General features: G+C 41.8%; 1 protein-coding gene across 6 annotated transcripts in view; it reads left to right on the top strand.

Annotated features, from left to right (window-relative positions):
* The window catches only part of ZNF608 (zinc finger protein 608), an 88608-nt gene extending 74664 nt beyond the window's left edge, over window positions 1-13944 (top strand). For 4 of the 6 annotated variants that reach the window (XM_030004927.2, XM_030004928.2, XM_030004926.2 and 1 more), the window contains exons 4-10: window positions 2486-2573; window positions 3046-5497; window positions 7281-7698; window positions 8260-8432; window positions 9344-9497; window positions 10744-10803; window positions 11851-13944. In XM_030004927.2, coding sequence (XP_029860787.1) covers window positions 2486-2573; window positions 3046-5497; window positions 7281-7698; window positions 8260-8432; window positions 9344-9497; window positions 10744-10803; window positions 11851-11987 — 3482 coding nt within the window. In that variant the 3' untranslated portion in view covers window positions 11988-13944. Of the gene's footprint in view, window positions 1-2485; window positions 2574-3045; window positions 5498-7280; window positions 7699-8259; window positions 8433-9343; window positions 9498-10743; window positions 10830-11850 lie in introns of those variants that run through there. The other 2 variants (XM_030004930.2, XM_030004931.1) reach the window with 2 other exon arrangements.
* Window positions 13945-14826: the final 882 nt, after the last annotated feature.

Genomic DNA, 14826 nt, shown 5'->3' with positions numbered 1-14826 from the left:
AGAAAGCCCTCCTTGCTTTGTACGTTTAGGAGATTGGACAAACACTGGTAACTGGGCGGGAGGGAGCAACTGTGCTGCTTGCAGGGGGATGGGCTGCATGACACAGAATTTAGCGATGGAAAATACCCGTGACTTTCACTTGGAGCGTTAAGGAGTCACAGCTGACAAGCTGTTCAGGTGGACAGAAAGCATCAAGGTTACCGGAGGAACACCTTTTAGCATCTCTCTGTAGCATGCGAGTGGCAGGTGGGAACATAGCTTGCAGTTGCTGGCTGTGAGAAACCCGACTTCCACCGAGAGGGATTCCCTCTGTGGATCTGCTGACGCGTTCTCCTCTTCGCGTTTTTCTGCCCGTAGCTTTGAGCAGGGGTAGAGGTTTCAAGACACGGCGCGATTTCCGCACTCGAGGAAAACGACACGGCACCCGCTGTCCCAGAGCCCGCGCGCTCCCCTGCGCTGCGGCGCCCGTGGCTGAGGCGCTGCGGAAGCCCCAGCTCCCCGCCCGGGCGGGGGACGGTTCCGGCGGGGCGCGCCGGGCCGCCCTCGGCCGCAGGAGCCCGTTCGCGGCGATCGGGCTCCTCCGACCGCTTGCCTTTGCCCGCCGAAGGCCCCCAGTGCGGCGGCAAAACGCGGCCGGCCCGGCCCGCCCCCGCCCGGCCTTTGCCGCCAATGGGCTGGCGGCGGCGGCGGGAGCCGCAGAGCTGGGCGCGGCCAGTCTGGAGCCGGAACTGGCGGCGGGCGCGGGCCAATGGCGGCGGGGGCCGGGGCGCCCCGCGGGGCCGGCGGCGACAAAGGCCCCTCAGCGCCGGCGGGCGGGAGCCTCTCCTCAGCCGCCCTTTCCGGCGGTGGCTCTCGGTCGAGGGGGGCGAGGGTGAAACGTGTTTGGTTTCTTTCCACGCTGCCAAGTTTGCGTAGGTCGTAAAAATACAGCATAGCGATTTAACCCTAATCCTTCTAGGTATTCAAAGCCTGGCTCTGACCTTGGCTGGAAGAGCCGTTTATCTTTCCATCCTTCGGACCAGTTGGTCCCAGCGCACGAAATGCTAGTTGCCTTGCTATAATGGCAACTTAAAACCATATGGGGAATAATTTTCAAATCTGCTACAGAGAATTTTCAAGGAAATCCTTTCTTCGCTGGTACCTCCGCTAACAGCGCTTCAAATGCTTCCCCGCTGCTAAAAGGCCCCTGGGGAAATAAGGGGCTGGTTGCATGTTTACTTTACCTTGGTGGAGCAGAGAGGGATCGTTTAGTGCAAAATTAGAAATTGCACTGGTAAGACAAAGCAAAAAGACCGGCTGGAAACATTCTGGCACGATGCCATTATTATATCCGTTACAGAAACACTGCAGCTAGAACAAGGGAAGTGTGGAGGAAAAACAAGTCACAAGGCTGGCAGCTGCGAATTAGTGCTTCACGCCTCTCATAAATTGGAAACATTTTGCATCCTGCCTTTCTTTGCTAGGTAGAATATATTTTTTATTTCAGTGTACATTCTAATGAGAAGAGGTGGCTGGTTCAATAATACTACCTTGTGTTTATCTGCAGAAGTTAATGAATTAAAGAGGTCATTATGCTGGCTAGTCCATAAATTTGATGATAAATTATGTGAAGAAGTGTTTGAGAGCAACCCGAAAACATTTGAATGACATCCCCCACATTTATTTTATTGTTACTTAGGATATCTTGACTGTGCACACATTTTACAGGTGTAATTCAAATAAACCAAAGTTAGAAGTCTGCTTTAGGTGGACAGGCAAATTTACATTTAATAAAAGTCGTGAGTGGAAAAGCAATTAAATTACAGTACATTTTTAAAAGGATCTTTCTTTCTATGTATCTCTATCACAATTTCTCTTAGCTTTACTGTATGGTTGCAGTTTCATGTCTAGTGCCTTGCTTTCCACAGAAGAAAAAGCAAGGCAAATAATACACGTTTCCATCCTATATCTGCTGAACAAAACTTGCAATGTGTGTGTGTGTTTGTGTGTTTGGATATATGCAATTTCAAATAAATAGAAGCATCATTATCGTATTGTTCAAAGCAAAGCAGATTCTTCTCAGTCACCTACTGATTTAAACACTGTAACTGGTGCTTAGTTTATGCTGGCTGGCTGCCAAGCGAAAGCAATTACGTGCAATAATAGCAAAATTAAGAGGTGAGTGTTGCTGTTTTACAGCAGGACATGGCAAAACCCATTTCCTTCTGTCAGCTGTATGTTGATTACACACAGTCACACACTCTCTCTCACATACATACACATGCGCGCACACACTCTTGTTCTTTGCCGTTTGCTGCCTTTCGTGTGGGTTTTAACTTGAGGCCACTGAAACCAGAGAAGAGGAAGAGTATAGACCACAGCGTTTGAAAGCAAATGCTCTCACTTTGTGGGGAAGGAGAGAAAAAATGAAAAAAGAGCCAAACAAAAAGCCTACCTCAATTATTGTTCTGACTGTGATAATACTTTGTTTTTCTCTCGCTGGCAGGTGTCCTAGTGGTAAATGTTACGTGGAGGAACAAGACTTATGTGGGAACACTGCTGGACTGCACGAAGCATGACTGGGCCCCTCCGAGGTAGGCAATTATTCTGAGTCTGTTTTTTCTCTGCTGTATTTTCACCCCCAATCTCTGTCAAGAGACTGTACAGAGATTAATAAAAAACAACTGGTTATAATTGAAAACATACACCAGTGAAACAAGTAATTCTCTGTTCCACACTGAAATGTGGGGTGTGAGTTTTTATTTGTTTTGTGTTTTTGAGAGGGAAGGGGAAATACATGGGATTCTGTCAGAGGGCAATTAATTTAAAAATGCATTTCTGTAAGTTTGGAAAATTTTTCTCTACATTGTTCTAATTAGGTGGCCTCATTCTTGCCATTTTTGTCCTTTTGTAAATTATTTTCCCTTTGAGACTGTAACATTCTCATATGGAAGAAGGACATCTTTCCTTTAACATGTATCAAGGTTCTGTTATGGGAAGTGGTGTTGTTTTGGTATTTATTCAGTTCATGGCTCCTGGTGATGAAATCTGCTCTTGTTTATATAGGTTTTGTGAATCACCAACAAGTGACCTGGAAATGCGCGGAGGACGGGGCAGGGGAAAGCGGGCAAGGTCTGCTGCAGCTGCAGCTGTACCTGGGAATGATGCGAGTTTTGCAGAGTCCAGAGGACTTCAGAATAAGAATCGAGGTGGTGCCAATGGGAAGGGGAGGAGGGGCAGCCTTAACTCAAGTGGGCGCAGGACACCCCCAAACTGCACCATGGATGAAGTCAAAGCCAGCCCCTCATCCACAAACAAGAGGAAGACTAAGCCTCCAATGGAGCTAGATTTGAACTCCAGTTCGGAGGACAATAAATCTGGAAAACGTGTTCGTACTAACTCTAGAAGCACTCCCACAACCCCACAGGGGAAACCCGAGACTACTTTTTTGGACCAAGGCTGCTCTTCTCCAGTGCTGATTGACTGTCCTCACCCCAACTGCAACAAAAAGTACAAGCACATTAATGGACTGCGATACCATCAGGCTCATGCACATTTAGACCCAGAAAACAAACTGGAGTTTGAGCCTGACAGTGAAGACAAAATTTCAGACTGTGAGGAAGCACTGAGTAATGTGGCACTTGAATGCAGTGAGCCAAGCACAAATTTGCCAGGCTTTGATCCACTAAAAGCACCGACATCTCCTTCCTCCATCACTACCCCAGGGACACCCAAGGGAAAAAGGGAACTGACCAGCAATGGCCCCAGTTCAGTTATCAGTTCCAAAACTGGCAAGAATTCTGGCAAAAAGAAAGGTCTGAACAGTGAATTGAACAGCCTTCCAGTAATTTCTAATATGGCAACCACTCTGGATAATTGCTCGGTAGCAGATGGCAATTTGCAAACTGAAATGCCGAAATTGGAGGCTGAAGGGTTAATCGACAAGAAGAGTTTGGGTGATAAAGGCAAGAAAGCAAACAATTGCAAAGTGGATAAAAACCTTTCCAAACTGAAAACAGCCAGGCCCATTGCCCCAGCTCCAGCACCCACTCCTCCCCAATTAATAGCTATACCTACTACAGCCTTTACAACCACCACTACAGGGACAATACCAGGACTGCCCTCTCTAACAACTACTATTGTTCAGGCTACACCAAAGAGCCCTCCGCTAAAACCTATTCAACCAAAGCCCACAATTATGGGAGAGCCAAGCACTGTAAACCCAGCTCTCACATCACTCAAAGACAAGAAGAAAAAGGAGAAGCGAAAGCTGAAGGACAAAGAAAGCAAAGAGATGGGAAGCCCCAAGATGGATTCTAAGCTGGGAAAGCTGGATGATTCAAAAGGGTCTGGGAAAGACTTATCTGGACATTTTTTAAAGGACCATCTCAACAAGAATGAAGTGCTAGCTAATGGACTGTCAGAGTCTCAAGAGAGCAGGATGGCAAGTATTAAGGCTGAAGCTGATAAGGTTTACACATTTACAGACAATGCGCCCAGCCCTTCCATAGGGAGTGCCTCCAGGATGGAATGCAGCACTTTGGTGAATGGACAATCTGCCATGGCGCCACTGCACGTGTTGACACAAAATGGTGCAGATAGTGCAGCCGCTAAAACCAACAGCCCTGCTTACTCGGATATTTCTGATGCAGCTGATGATGGTGGCTCTGACAGCAGGTCAGAGGGCATGAGGTCAAAGGCCAGCTCTCCGTCAGATATTATTTCTAATAAGGACAGTGTTGTAAAAGGACATTCTTCAGCCACAGCACAATCAGCTCAAGCAAAAGAGTCTCATTCTCCCTATTACCATGGCTACGATCCTTATTATTCCCCAAGTTACATGCACTCTGGACAGGTCAGTGCCCCAGCAGCTGGGAACAGCAGTACCCCACAGGGTCTGAAGATCAAAAAAGAGGCTGAGGAAGAGGCTGAAAAGAAAGAGAAGGCAGAACCGTCAGATGCCAAGAAAAGTGAAAGCACTTCCTCTAATTTGCAGCCTCAACATCAGTCAGTAATAACGCAAAGACACCCTGCACTTGCTCAGTCACTTTATTATGGACAGTATGCCTATGGGCTCTATATGGACCAAAAGTCCTTAATGGCCTCTAACCCTGCTTACAGGCAGCAGTATGAAAAATACTATGAGGACCAGAGACTAGCAGAACAGAAAATGGCACAAACTGGGAGGGACTGTGAAAGGAAGAATGACCCCCCCTTGAAGGAGATTGGGAAGGATGACAACAAGCAGAAGAATATTCCATCTGCCACTATTTCAAAGGCTCCTTCAACTCCAGAGTCCAGCAAAAATAACACTAAAATAGGGTCATCAGTCCCTAACAAAGGTGAGGAGACAAGCAAATCACAGATCCTTTCCAATCACCAGCAGCAGCTTCAGTCTGACAGTTTCAAAGCTAAACAAATGGAAAACCACCAGCTTATAAAGGAGGCTGTGGAGATGAAGTCTGTTATGGACTCCATGAAGCAAACAGGAGTAGATCCAACCACAAGGTTTAAACAGGTGAGATCACAGGAAATGGAACAAGAGCGTCTTGATTTATCCTTAAGTCATGTGAGATTTTGTCCCTGATTCTGCTATGTTCATCTACCTTTGCAGCCAAACAAACTCCACCATCCTTTTTTCATGCTGGATAGTACTGTAGTCTGTGAAGAGACCAATAGGCCTTTTAGTTGAGCTGTTTGAAAAGATTAAAAAAAAAAAAAAGATCTAGCAGGGTGGTGACAGAACCCAGGTTTAAGACCTGAATAGACTATTTTAAATTACATGCATGGATAAAATAGAATTAGATTTGTCTTTCAGATGTAAATTCTTCTAAGCAATTTGCTTAGTTCAGAAATGAGAAATTTCAAAAAAAATAAGCAGCTTTCATTGTGAGAGGACTTAAAGTAGATTTGAAACATGGTTTGAAGTGTTCCTTTTTTTTGTTAAATGACAGTTGGCATTTACTAAAGATGGGTGAGCTGGTTCTTTGAAGAGTTGGCTTGAAGCTCAGCTCTTTATCTTAACCCAAGGTGACCTTTTTGAAGCAGTTAAGTTCCCCTTCTCTCCCCAACCAACCTCAAGCCCCTACAGACCTACACAATGGATGAAATCCTCTCTCCATTGAAGTCAGTGATAGTTTTGCCATTGACTTCAGTGGAACCAGAATTTCATCCAGTGGCTTTGTGCTGACCTTCCTAGATGTCACTTTGCCTTCACTTGAGGCAGTGCAACTGTCTCTGTGCTCTGAACCGGAGCCTCAATGCTTGATGCTTTCATGTTCTGGTGTACGGTACATCCCAGACTTCACCCTTACAGGCTGCCTTTCAAGATACGGTGGGATCAGGTAAGTGGGAATTAGGGAGTTCCAAAGGAAGTGGGATAGTACCACCCCGAGTAGAAGACTTCTGCTGATTCAAATGAGTATTTGAACGAGACTGTCCAAGAGTCTAGTTGCATACTTATGTTTCTGTTGTACGTGCCATAAATGTGTATCAATCAGAGACAATGTTTACAATGAGCTCTTGCCTATCCTGTATTAAAAAAAAAAAAGTACCCTTCCTGGTGCTGCTCAGTGCTGAGTTGGTGTAGTCTTTTAAAGAACTCACCTACCTAATTCTATAACGTGTTTATAAACTGGTCTACGTAATATATTATGCAAAAATGTATTTATGATATCCTGTACATTTTCTTTAAACTATGTGGTCCTAATCCTGTAAATACTTACCCATCTGTAATTTTACAAACTTGAAATAAGACTGTCAGCTGAAGAAGTCTGCCTTAATGCCTGACTTCCACTGATTCCTGAATGTTTGTAGTATTGAAGGCAGCATTAGCATCTTTCCAGCTAGATCAGTTTTTCAGGTTCCTTGTTCCAGGTAATCTGAGTGTTCTGGCGTATCATTAGCCAGCTTTAATTTTGTGGTTCACAGATATTTTTTGCTCTCTAGTGGGAAAATCTCTCTATGGGCTTTAATTAAAATGTTTTATGAATAGCGTGGTCTCAGAACTTTGATACAATGCATATGTATTTCATGATTAAACTAGTTAAAGGCATGAAGAAGGATATAAGATGAAGCAATTGAATTAAATTTTGATAATAGTCTCTTGGTCCTTCATGGGAATATTGGTTTGATTTTGAGCTCAAGGCACTCTGTAGCAGGCAAACCTCTCCTCTATGTAATAGGGATATGTTATTAAAACAGCTATTAAAAATACATTAACTGAAGTATGGGAAATATCAATAAAGATCTTATTTCAACATCTAAGTTGAGAACAAAATTTTTTTTCTCCTCCATATTAGGATCCAGATTCACGAACATGGCATCATTATGTCTATCAGCCTAAATACCTTGATCAGCAAAAATCAGAAGAACTTGATCGTGAGAAAAAGTTAAAAGAAGACAGCCCTAGAAAAACACCTAATAAGGAAAGTTCCCTGCCTAACCTTCCTGTCTCGTTAGCAAGCATTAAAGAGGAGCCTAAAGAGGTCAAGCGTTCTGATTCTCAATCAGTGGATGAGAGCAAGATAAAAAATGATGATCGAAAGACTCCTGTAAATTGGAAGGACTCTCGGGGTGCTAGAGTAGCAGTTTCCTCACCAATGAGTCAGCATCAGTCATATATCCAGTACTTGCATGCTTATCCTTATCCACAGATGTATGATCCCAACCATCCAGCCTATCGCGCAGTCTCTCCTGTCCTAATGCACAGCTATCCTGGTATGTATTCTGAAATTTGCCTTGCACGCTAGTTAAGATTTACACCCTTAAAGGGCAGTAAAGCCTGCATTTTAATACTTCTGTTAGTAGCTAGGGTAAATTAAAAGCTTCATGGGTGACATTTGTTTTTCTTGTGCTTCCACTAGGGAAAGTTCCGTAGATGAAACTGATTTAATACAAGATGTTCCTTTTATGAACTGTCACAGTTCCCAGCTACAGTTTTCTCAACCCTTGACAGTCTGCTATTGCTGTTAGACTGACAGATAGTTTATTGCCTATAAAAATATTCTAAGCACTTACTGTCAGAACCATTATAGTTACTATTCCTTTCACTTAAAAGAGGACCCATAAATGTCTGAAATGGCTATCAGCTCAACCCTCTTTATAACCTCCATTCATCAGGGTAAATTAGGTGAAGAAATTGAAGAGCAAAGATGCTGTTTGATAGTCGCATGATCCATTTTTGATGCTATCCTCTCTCCTGGCATCCCCTCCTCCCACCTTGATATAACCAAAATGTAAAAATGGTAACTTGATGTGGTATTTATTGTTTACCTGCAGGGGCCTATCTTTCTCCAGGATTTCATTATCCAGTTTATGGGAAGATGTCAGGGAGAGAAGAGGCAGAGAAAGTCAATACCAGCCCAAGCATCAATGCAAAATCAACCACTGAGTCCAAAGCACTGGATTTGCTCCAGCAGCATGCCAACCAGTATCGCAGCAAGTCCCCTGTTGTAAGGCTTCATCTGTTGTTACTGAAGAGTGGTACATATGGGGAGTGGTAGAGAACATCATTTTAAGAAGCACACAATCTGGCATCAAGCTCTGAATGCATGATTCTTCTTTATAGTACTGCTTAAAATAAAAGTAATTTATAGTCAGGATGCTTCTGTGGCATAAACTGGAAGTGACATGTGTAACAGTTCTGTGCTCAAGAGTCTTCCTATCTTAAATGAATGGACTCGTATAGAAAAATAGATTCAGAGATACCTGCTGGTGCACAGTTTATTGCAGTTAAACAGGAAGCTCCTGTCTGGAAACAGATAATGAAATGAGAAGTTGGGCTGTGGGATTTGGTAATATCCCCTACCTATGTTTGCCAAGAAGCCACATCTTCCAAACAGCAGATTAACAGTCTCCATTTCTGAAGATCTCCACATTGGAGCAAATACTGTTACTTTACTTTCAGATAAGTTGGTGCTAGTTTTAATTGTGAGCAAGTCACTGACTGATTCTGTTTTTAAAAGGGTTTTCTTGCTATTCAGGCAGGCTTGATCCCCAGAGTGCATTAAAGAGGGCTGAGGATTCATTTACATCAGCTTTCAGCAGCTCAGCTAGGTTTTTCAGGCATTGGCAAGTCAGCCAAGTTTCAGGGAGCCCAAAACTAGAAGTCATCACGGTGGCTTCAAGCTGCAGTGTGTTGCCTCAAAATCTCTGTGTCTTGGAAAATCTTCCATGAGCCAGATACACCAGCTTTAGATTAGAATCAAGTGCAAATAATCTAGTAGAGAGACTTCTTCAGAATAAATCAGCTTCATCATTTGAATTCAAAAGGTTGTTGCCAGGTAATGGCAAATGTGGTTTTGTTGTGATTTTGTCCCTTTTAAAATTCTCACACCAGTTTTCTTCCACTTTCCATTACTAGCCTGTGGAAAAATCAGCAGCTGAGCGTGAACGGGAAGCAGAAAGAGAACGAGACCGTCATTCTCCTTTTAGCCAGCGGCATCTCCATACGCACCATCACACACATGTTGGAATGGGTTACCCCCTTATACCTGGGCAATATGACCCATTTCAAGGTGAGCAGAAGATTTCCAGTGGTGGGATTAGCTTGCCTTATGGAGTTCTTACCTTGATATTGGAAATCATGCCTATGTGAAGCATTTTGGATAGAGAACCCCTTGTTAAATCAGAAGTGCTTTACATTTAGGAGGGACACCTGAAAATTCAGAGTGAGGACTAACAGCAAATAAATAGCTTCATGCCTGAGAAATAGCAAATTTTGTTTCCAAAACTGGGTGTTAGAGCATTACTAAAGATGTACCGGTTAGGCTGTCATTCACGTGCATGTTTTGATTCCTACTGCAAAGTGACGTTAACTGGCTAAAAAGCAGTAAAACAACCAAACAAAACAACCTCCTTCTTTGTGTAAGCAATGGAAGAAGTGTAGCAAAGACAAAAGCTTTTTATACTGAACATATTTTATGTACAAGGCCTTGCAGTCACAAGGGTTTGAGCTTGTTATAATTTGACCATCTGAAAGAGGACTCTTTGTATTTTGGCAAATGTAGTGCACGAAGTTGCAGTCAGGGAAAAAGCAGCACAGTAAGATATGATTCATTCTCCCTAGGTTTTATACCAGTCTGACTGTTTTTCTCTAACCCTGGACTCTAGCTGAATTAAAAGAAGATTTCCTCCCATGCAGCAAAGTACATGCTATCACTATTGGTGGCTAAATGACATGAATTCATTACGTTCACTTGGTGCCTCAGCAGTTATTTTCCCTGTGTAAGAGTCTTGACATTTCTCAGTTTGATTCAGTGATTCCATCTGCCTTTTGGGATGCATTATGCTTGTTCAGTAGGAAAACTGTAAAAATGGTAAGTTATTATGAAAGTATTGTATTCTGAGCAGCTTGCATGTCGTTTCTGTAATTCACTGTGACTTTTGATTCTTGTTGTTTCCTGGTACCTATTATTTCTACTGAGCTTCCTATTCAGGAACTTATATAAACCACTTAGCATCATGCGGTGCAGTACTTGGAAAGGAATACAATAAGTAGGAATGCTGTATTTTCTTGTAAAATATCTATCAAGGACAATTTAGCTTACTATATGGAGGCATATTGATCATACTGGGCAGACTTGTCTTAATGCTGTTGCCTGAAATAATTTGCCATTTATGTAGTGTTAAAACCCCACCATTTTCTGATGGTGGGGTTTTTTGTCTGTTTGCCTTAGAGATGCTTTCTAACATTTCTCTGAGCACAAAAATCCATTAAAACCAGAAGTACATCAACATTCCTTCATTTCTTCTTTCCCTCAGGATTGACCTCTGCTGCCCTTGTTGCCACTCAGCAGGTGGCTGCGCAGGCATCTGCATCTGGTATGTTTCCTGCACAAAGAAGGTAAATAGCCAGTAAATCTTAAACTATATATATTAACATAGAAAGGAGAAACCAAATCATAGGTTTTATAGCCTGATGGTCTGCAGTTCCTTGTATGATACAGTTTTTAAGGATGAAGAAAAGCTTGGGACTTTGGGTTAATTGTAGTTTTATTCTTTTTAAGGTGACATTTTCTCCTTAGTTGTGTCCTTTGACTGTAACATAGATCATTGAGAAGGAACAAGTAGTCTGTCTTCTGAGATTTTCCGTAGACTATGTTTTAAGGATTGGTGTTAAGATAAAACAAGTGATTATGAAATATAATTTAAGATCCAGATTTTTTATAAAAGGGGCTTAAAGTTCATGTTCAGTTAGATCTATGTACTACCAGGTAAACTTAAGCTTTTATCTATTCTGCAAGTCTGCCTGGTTTGCTGATCTTGCTTTGAGAGAGGTTTGCTTGGGAGTCCATTAGAGGTGACATCTTATTTAAGTTACATACCCATTCCATGCATTTGCTTCTCTAGTTATTTACTAGGTTTTCAGTAGAATTTACTCTTCAACCATCACCCTTAGTCTTCAAGAGGAAAGAGACTCTTCTGTATTACAATGATCTCATCTCAAGTGAAAAACCCAAAGCATCCTTAACATTAGGGTTTCTTTCATCACTGCCATGTTAAGCCTCAGAGTTTAATATATTAAATAGTACTGTAATGTTACATGGTTATGGGTGTCTTTCTGAAAGCTGACTCTGAAAAGAAGTGACCATATAAGGCTCTTGGCTGGAATTATTTGAGTGAGAAAGTTTGTAGCCCTGAAAGAGCTGATGGATGCTAGGGTGTCAGAACCCAGAAGATAAATTCTGGCACAGGTTACTTGTTAGTATGTTGCTCCTGGCAGGGGCGGGACGAGGATGTGGGTTGCTGTCTTTCATTCTTGGGATTGAGAGTGCTGTGTAGATTTCATTTCATGGTGTATCCAAGGTGCAGAAAAAACCTAGGAGGAAAGGATGCTGCATACTAAAACATTCTTCTTTCTCTTTTCAGAGAATGATGAGTTTGGAGATGTACATTGTCATGTGACTGGATCACATGAGGAAGCGCTTTATTACAGACATCAGTTCCATGGTGTTAATTTGAAATGCCTTAATGGCAGGCAAAAACCAGTCATTTCATTTTTGTAAATTGCAGATTTTATCACAGAGTAACAAATGTTGCTGTAATTAGACTTCTGTTTTTATATATATATATGCGTATATATATATATATACATATATATATAAAAATATATATATATTCTTTACTTTTTTTGTATCAGTACCAAGGCTCGCACACAGGGTCTGCTGCTAAGTTGCGAACCACACAGTAAAAGGAGATATGTATTTGTCATGTTTAGAAAGCGTTAACTGCAAAAGGCTGTTTGTTTCTTTTCTCTTCTTCTTCCTTTTTTTCTTTTCTTTTTTTTTCTTTCCGATTGTAAATAAATAATGTTATGTATCAGTGTGCCTGAACCTTGCATACCCTTCTGATATTTCCCACAAGCTCTCAGAGAGGCTAACTGTGATGACACTTTGGTACAATGTAGATGTCTATTTGGTGGCTCTTATTAAGATGCATCAGTGTAAAATGTTACTGTATTCACTGTTTCATTGTAATTGTGTATTGTGAAAAATATACCTTTGGAAGGCATGGGGATTCTAGTACCACAAAAACTGTGTTGTATATAATGTATAGATTTTAAATGGAGATAATGAGCATCTGTGAATAATGAAATGTCTTTTTTGATAATCTTGAATGGCAGATAACTAATAGCCTGCATACCAGAAGATATCTGTGATTGTTCTATTACTTGAATAGTCCTGCAGTCTTTTTTTTAATGTTTACAATTACCCTGTTTTAGAAGAGAGACTTTAATGCCATTGCCTGGTTACTTGTTTTATGCTGTAATCTAGTTTCTTTTATGTAAAATGTATATCGAATGCTTTCATTTTTATACCTGCCTTAAATAATTTGGCAATCAGAATAAAGAAAAAAAGTTGGGTTTGTACTTTCATGGTGTCTATGGGCCACTTTGAAAGATGTGTCATAGGTGTAGATAGCAGAGGCTGCAGCTGCCACACAGCTACTAGTCTGTGTCCCCAGAGGGTCTCTCTGGGGCTCCAGTTACTGGTGTGCACTTGCACCTGTTCTGTGCCTCCCCACTGGGCCTGTGATGTTGTCCTCTCCCAGCGGGTGATGCGGGGCCCAAGCCAGTTGGACCTCTTTCAGCTGACGCTGATAGGCTCGAAAAAGGCCCATAGTAACACCTTGGATGGTATTAGTGGAATTTAGATCTCTAATACCTGTTTTAGGCCAGCTCTGTGTGCTATAAATTATAGGCAAATTTTTTCTATTATGTCAGTATTGCCCCCGACTCCCAAATCAATAGATGCCTAAACACAGAGAACCTGTCAATTAAAAAAAAAAAAGTCCTTTGCTGTGCTTAACCTGCATTACCACAAAATAAATATTTTATGTGGCTATGCCACCTGGTTTTTTTACAGTGCAGTTAACACAGTACACAGTAATATGAAATCACTAATCATGACAGGAAAAAAAGTCAGATTTACTGGTCAGGTTTTTGAGGCTTTAACTTTTGTCCTTTCCTGCATATCCGAGTTATATTGATTGTCAAAACTGTTTTTTAAAGTTTTACTCTTTTTTTTTTGTTTTTGTGTTTGGTTTTTTTGACAGGTTGAATTACTACAAGTTAAAGCTTGTTCTTCAAGTCGGTTCCATTTCTCCCACCTTGTGAATACTTAATACAGAAGGATGAATTAAAGATTCCAACAGACAAGCACACTTGGACTTTTTATATTACTATGATGAATCTGCCATTAATATTGCTATAATTGTTTTATTTTTATAGGCATAAAATCAGTTCCCTTAGTGACTAGTTATAAGGTTTATTGATTTTTACTACACATCATTCATCTGTGGCTTACTCTTATTGTCTTGTTATGAACACATTCAGAAGTCTCACAGTGGTGACATACTACAAATTAGCCTCATAAAAAATGGGAAGGAAGGGGTGTTTTCTTTGAAAAGGGGATATTGTGAATGCAGGGCTCTTGAAATAATAAATGCCTTATTACTTCTATAGTAAAGGCTCAGATGGCTTTTGTATTGAAATGTACCGTTCGTTTTTTTTTCAGCCTTGACCGTTAATGCTTCTGCAGCAAAACAGATCTTATAAATGCACACTGTTGGTAATTTTGATTTACTGTGGTTTAAGACTGAGTGTTGTGAGTAACTGGAATGAATTACTCTGATTGATACGGGGTAAGCAACAGTTAAGACTTGAAGTTTGTAAGAGGGGCTAACATCCATTGCCATTTATTGTCTTCCTCCACTGAAGGTTATTGTCTTCCCTCTATCTTTACAGCTTTCCTTTTGGTTTCACACTTGCCATGCTGATCACCTTAAAGGCTGTGCAACAGTGAGCATGACTCCCTGGTTCAACACTCCCCAAAGCCAAAAGGTATCCACCCGCATGTGTGAGCACTGACATGCATCTGCTATGGTCCTTTCACCACTCTGTGAGCATCCAAAGGATGAGCAAACTGAAGCAGTAATACAAGGGGAACAATTTAGAAACCTGGGGACTAAGAGCTGCAGAGGCTGGTCACTGGAAAGGGGCAGCTGAAGCAGCATGATACAGATACATTTGCACTCTCGTTTTGCACAGGAAGGGCTGGTACTTTTTGTTCCCTCCAGCTGATTCCTCTACTACTCTGCACTTCTAGCAGCCACAGTCATTGACCCTGCTCCTATCTTTCATCCAGATGTTGCTGGATGCCCTGCAAAGGTGAAGCAAGGCTTATGCATTGCACTTACTTCTTTGAGTTCTCTAGCATTCATGGAATGCAGCTAGAAAAAGGAAATGTCTGTCAGTGGGAGCCCATCACACAGACCCAAAAAACACAGCCAGAGTGCTACTGCCTGTGGTGCTTGCACTGGGAAAAAATGAATGTGAACAGAGAG

This window comes from Aquila chrysaetos, chromosome Z (genome assembly GCF_900496995.4).
Source record: "Aquila chrysaetos chrysaetos chromosome Z, bAquChr1.4, whole genome shotgun sequence".
Classification (NCBI taxonomy): domain Eukaryota; kingdom Metazoa; phylum Chordata; class Aves; order Accipitriformes; family Accipitridae; genus Aquila; species Aquila chrysaetos.
The sequence above is the reverse complement of the archived record's forward strand: the minus strand, read 5'-3'. Positions and strand labels throughout refer to the sequence as shown.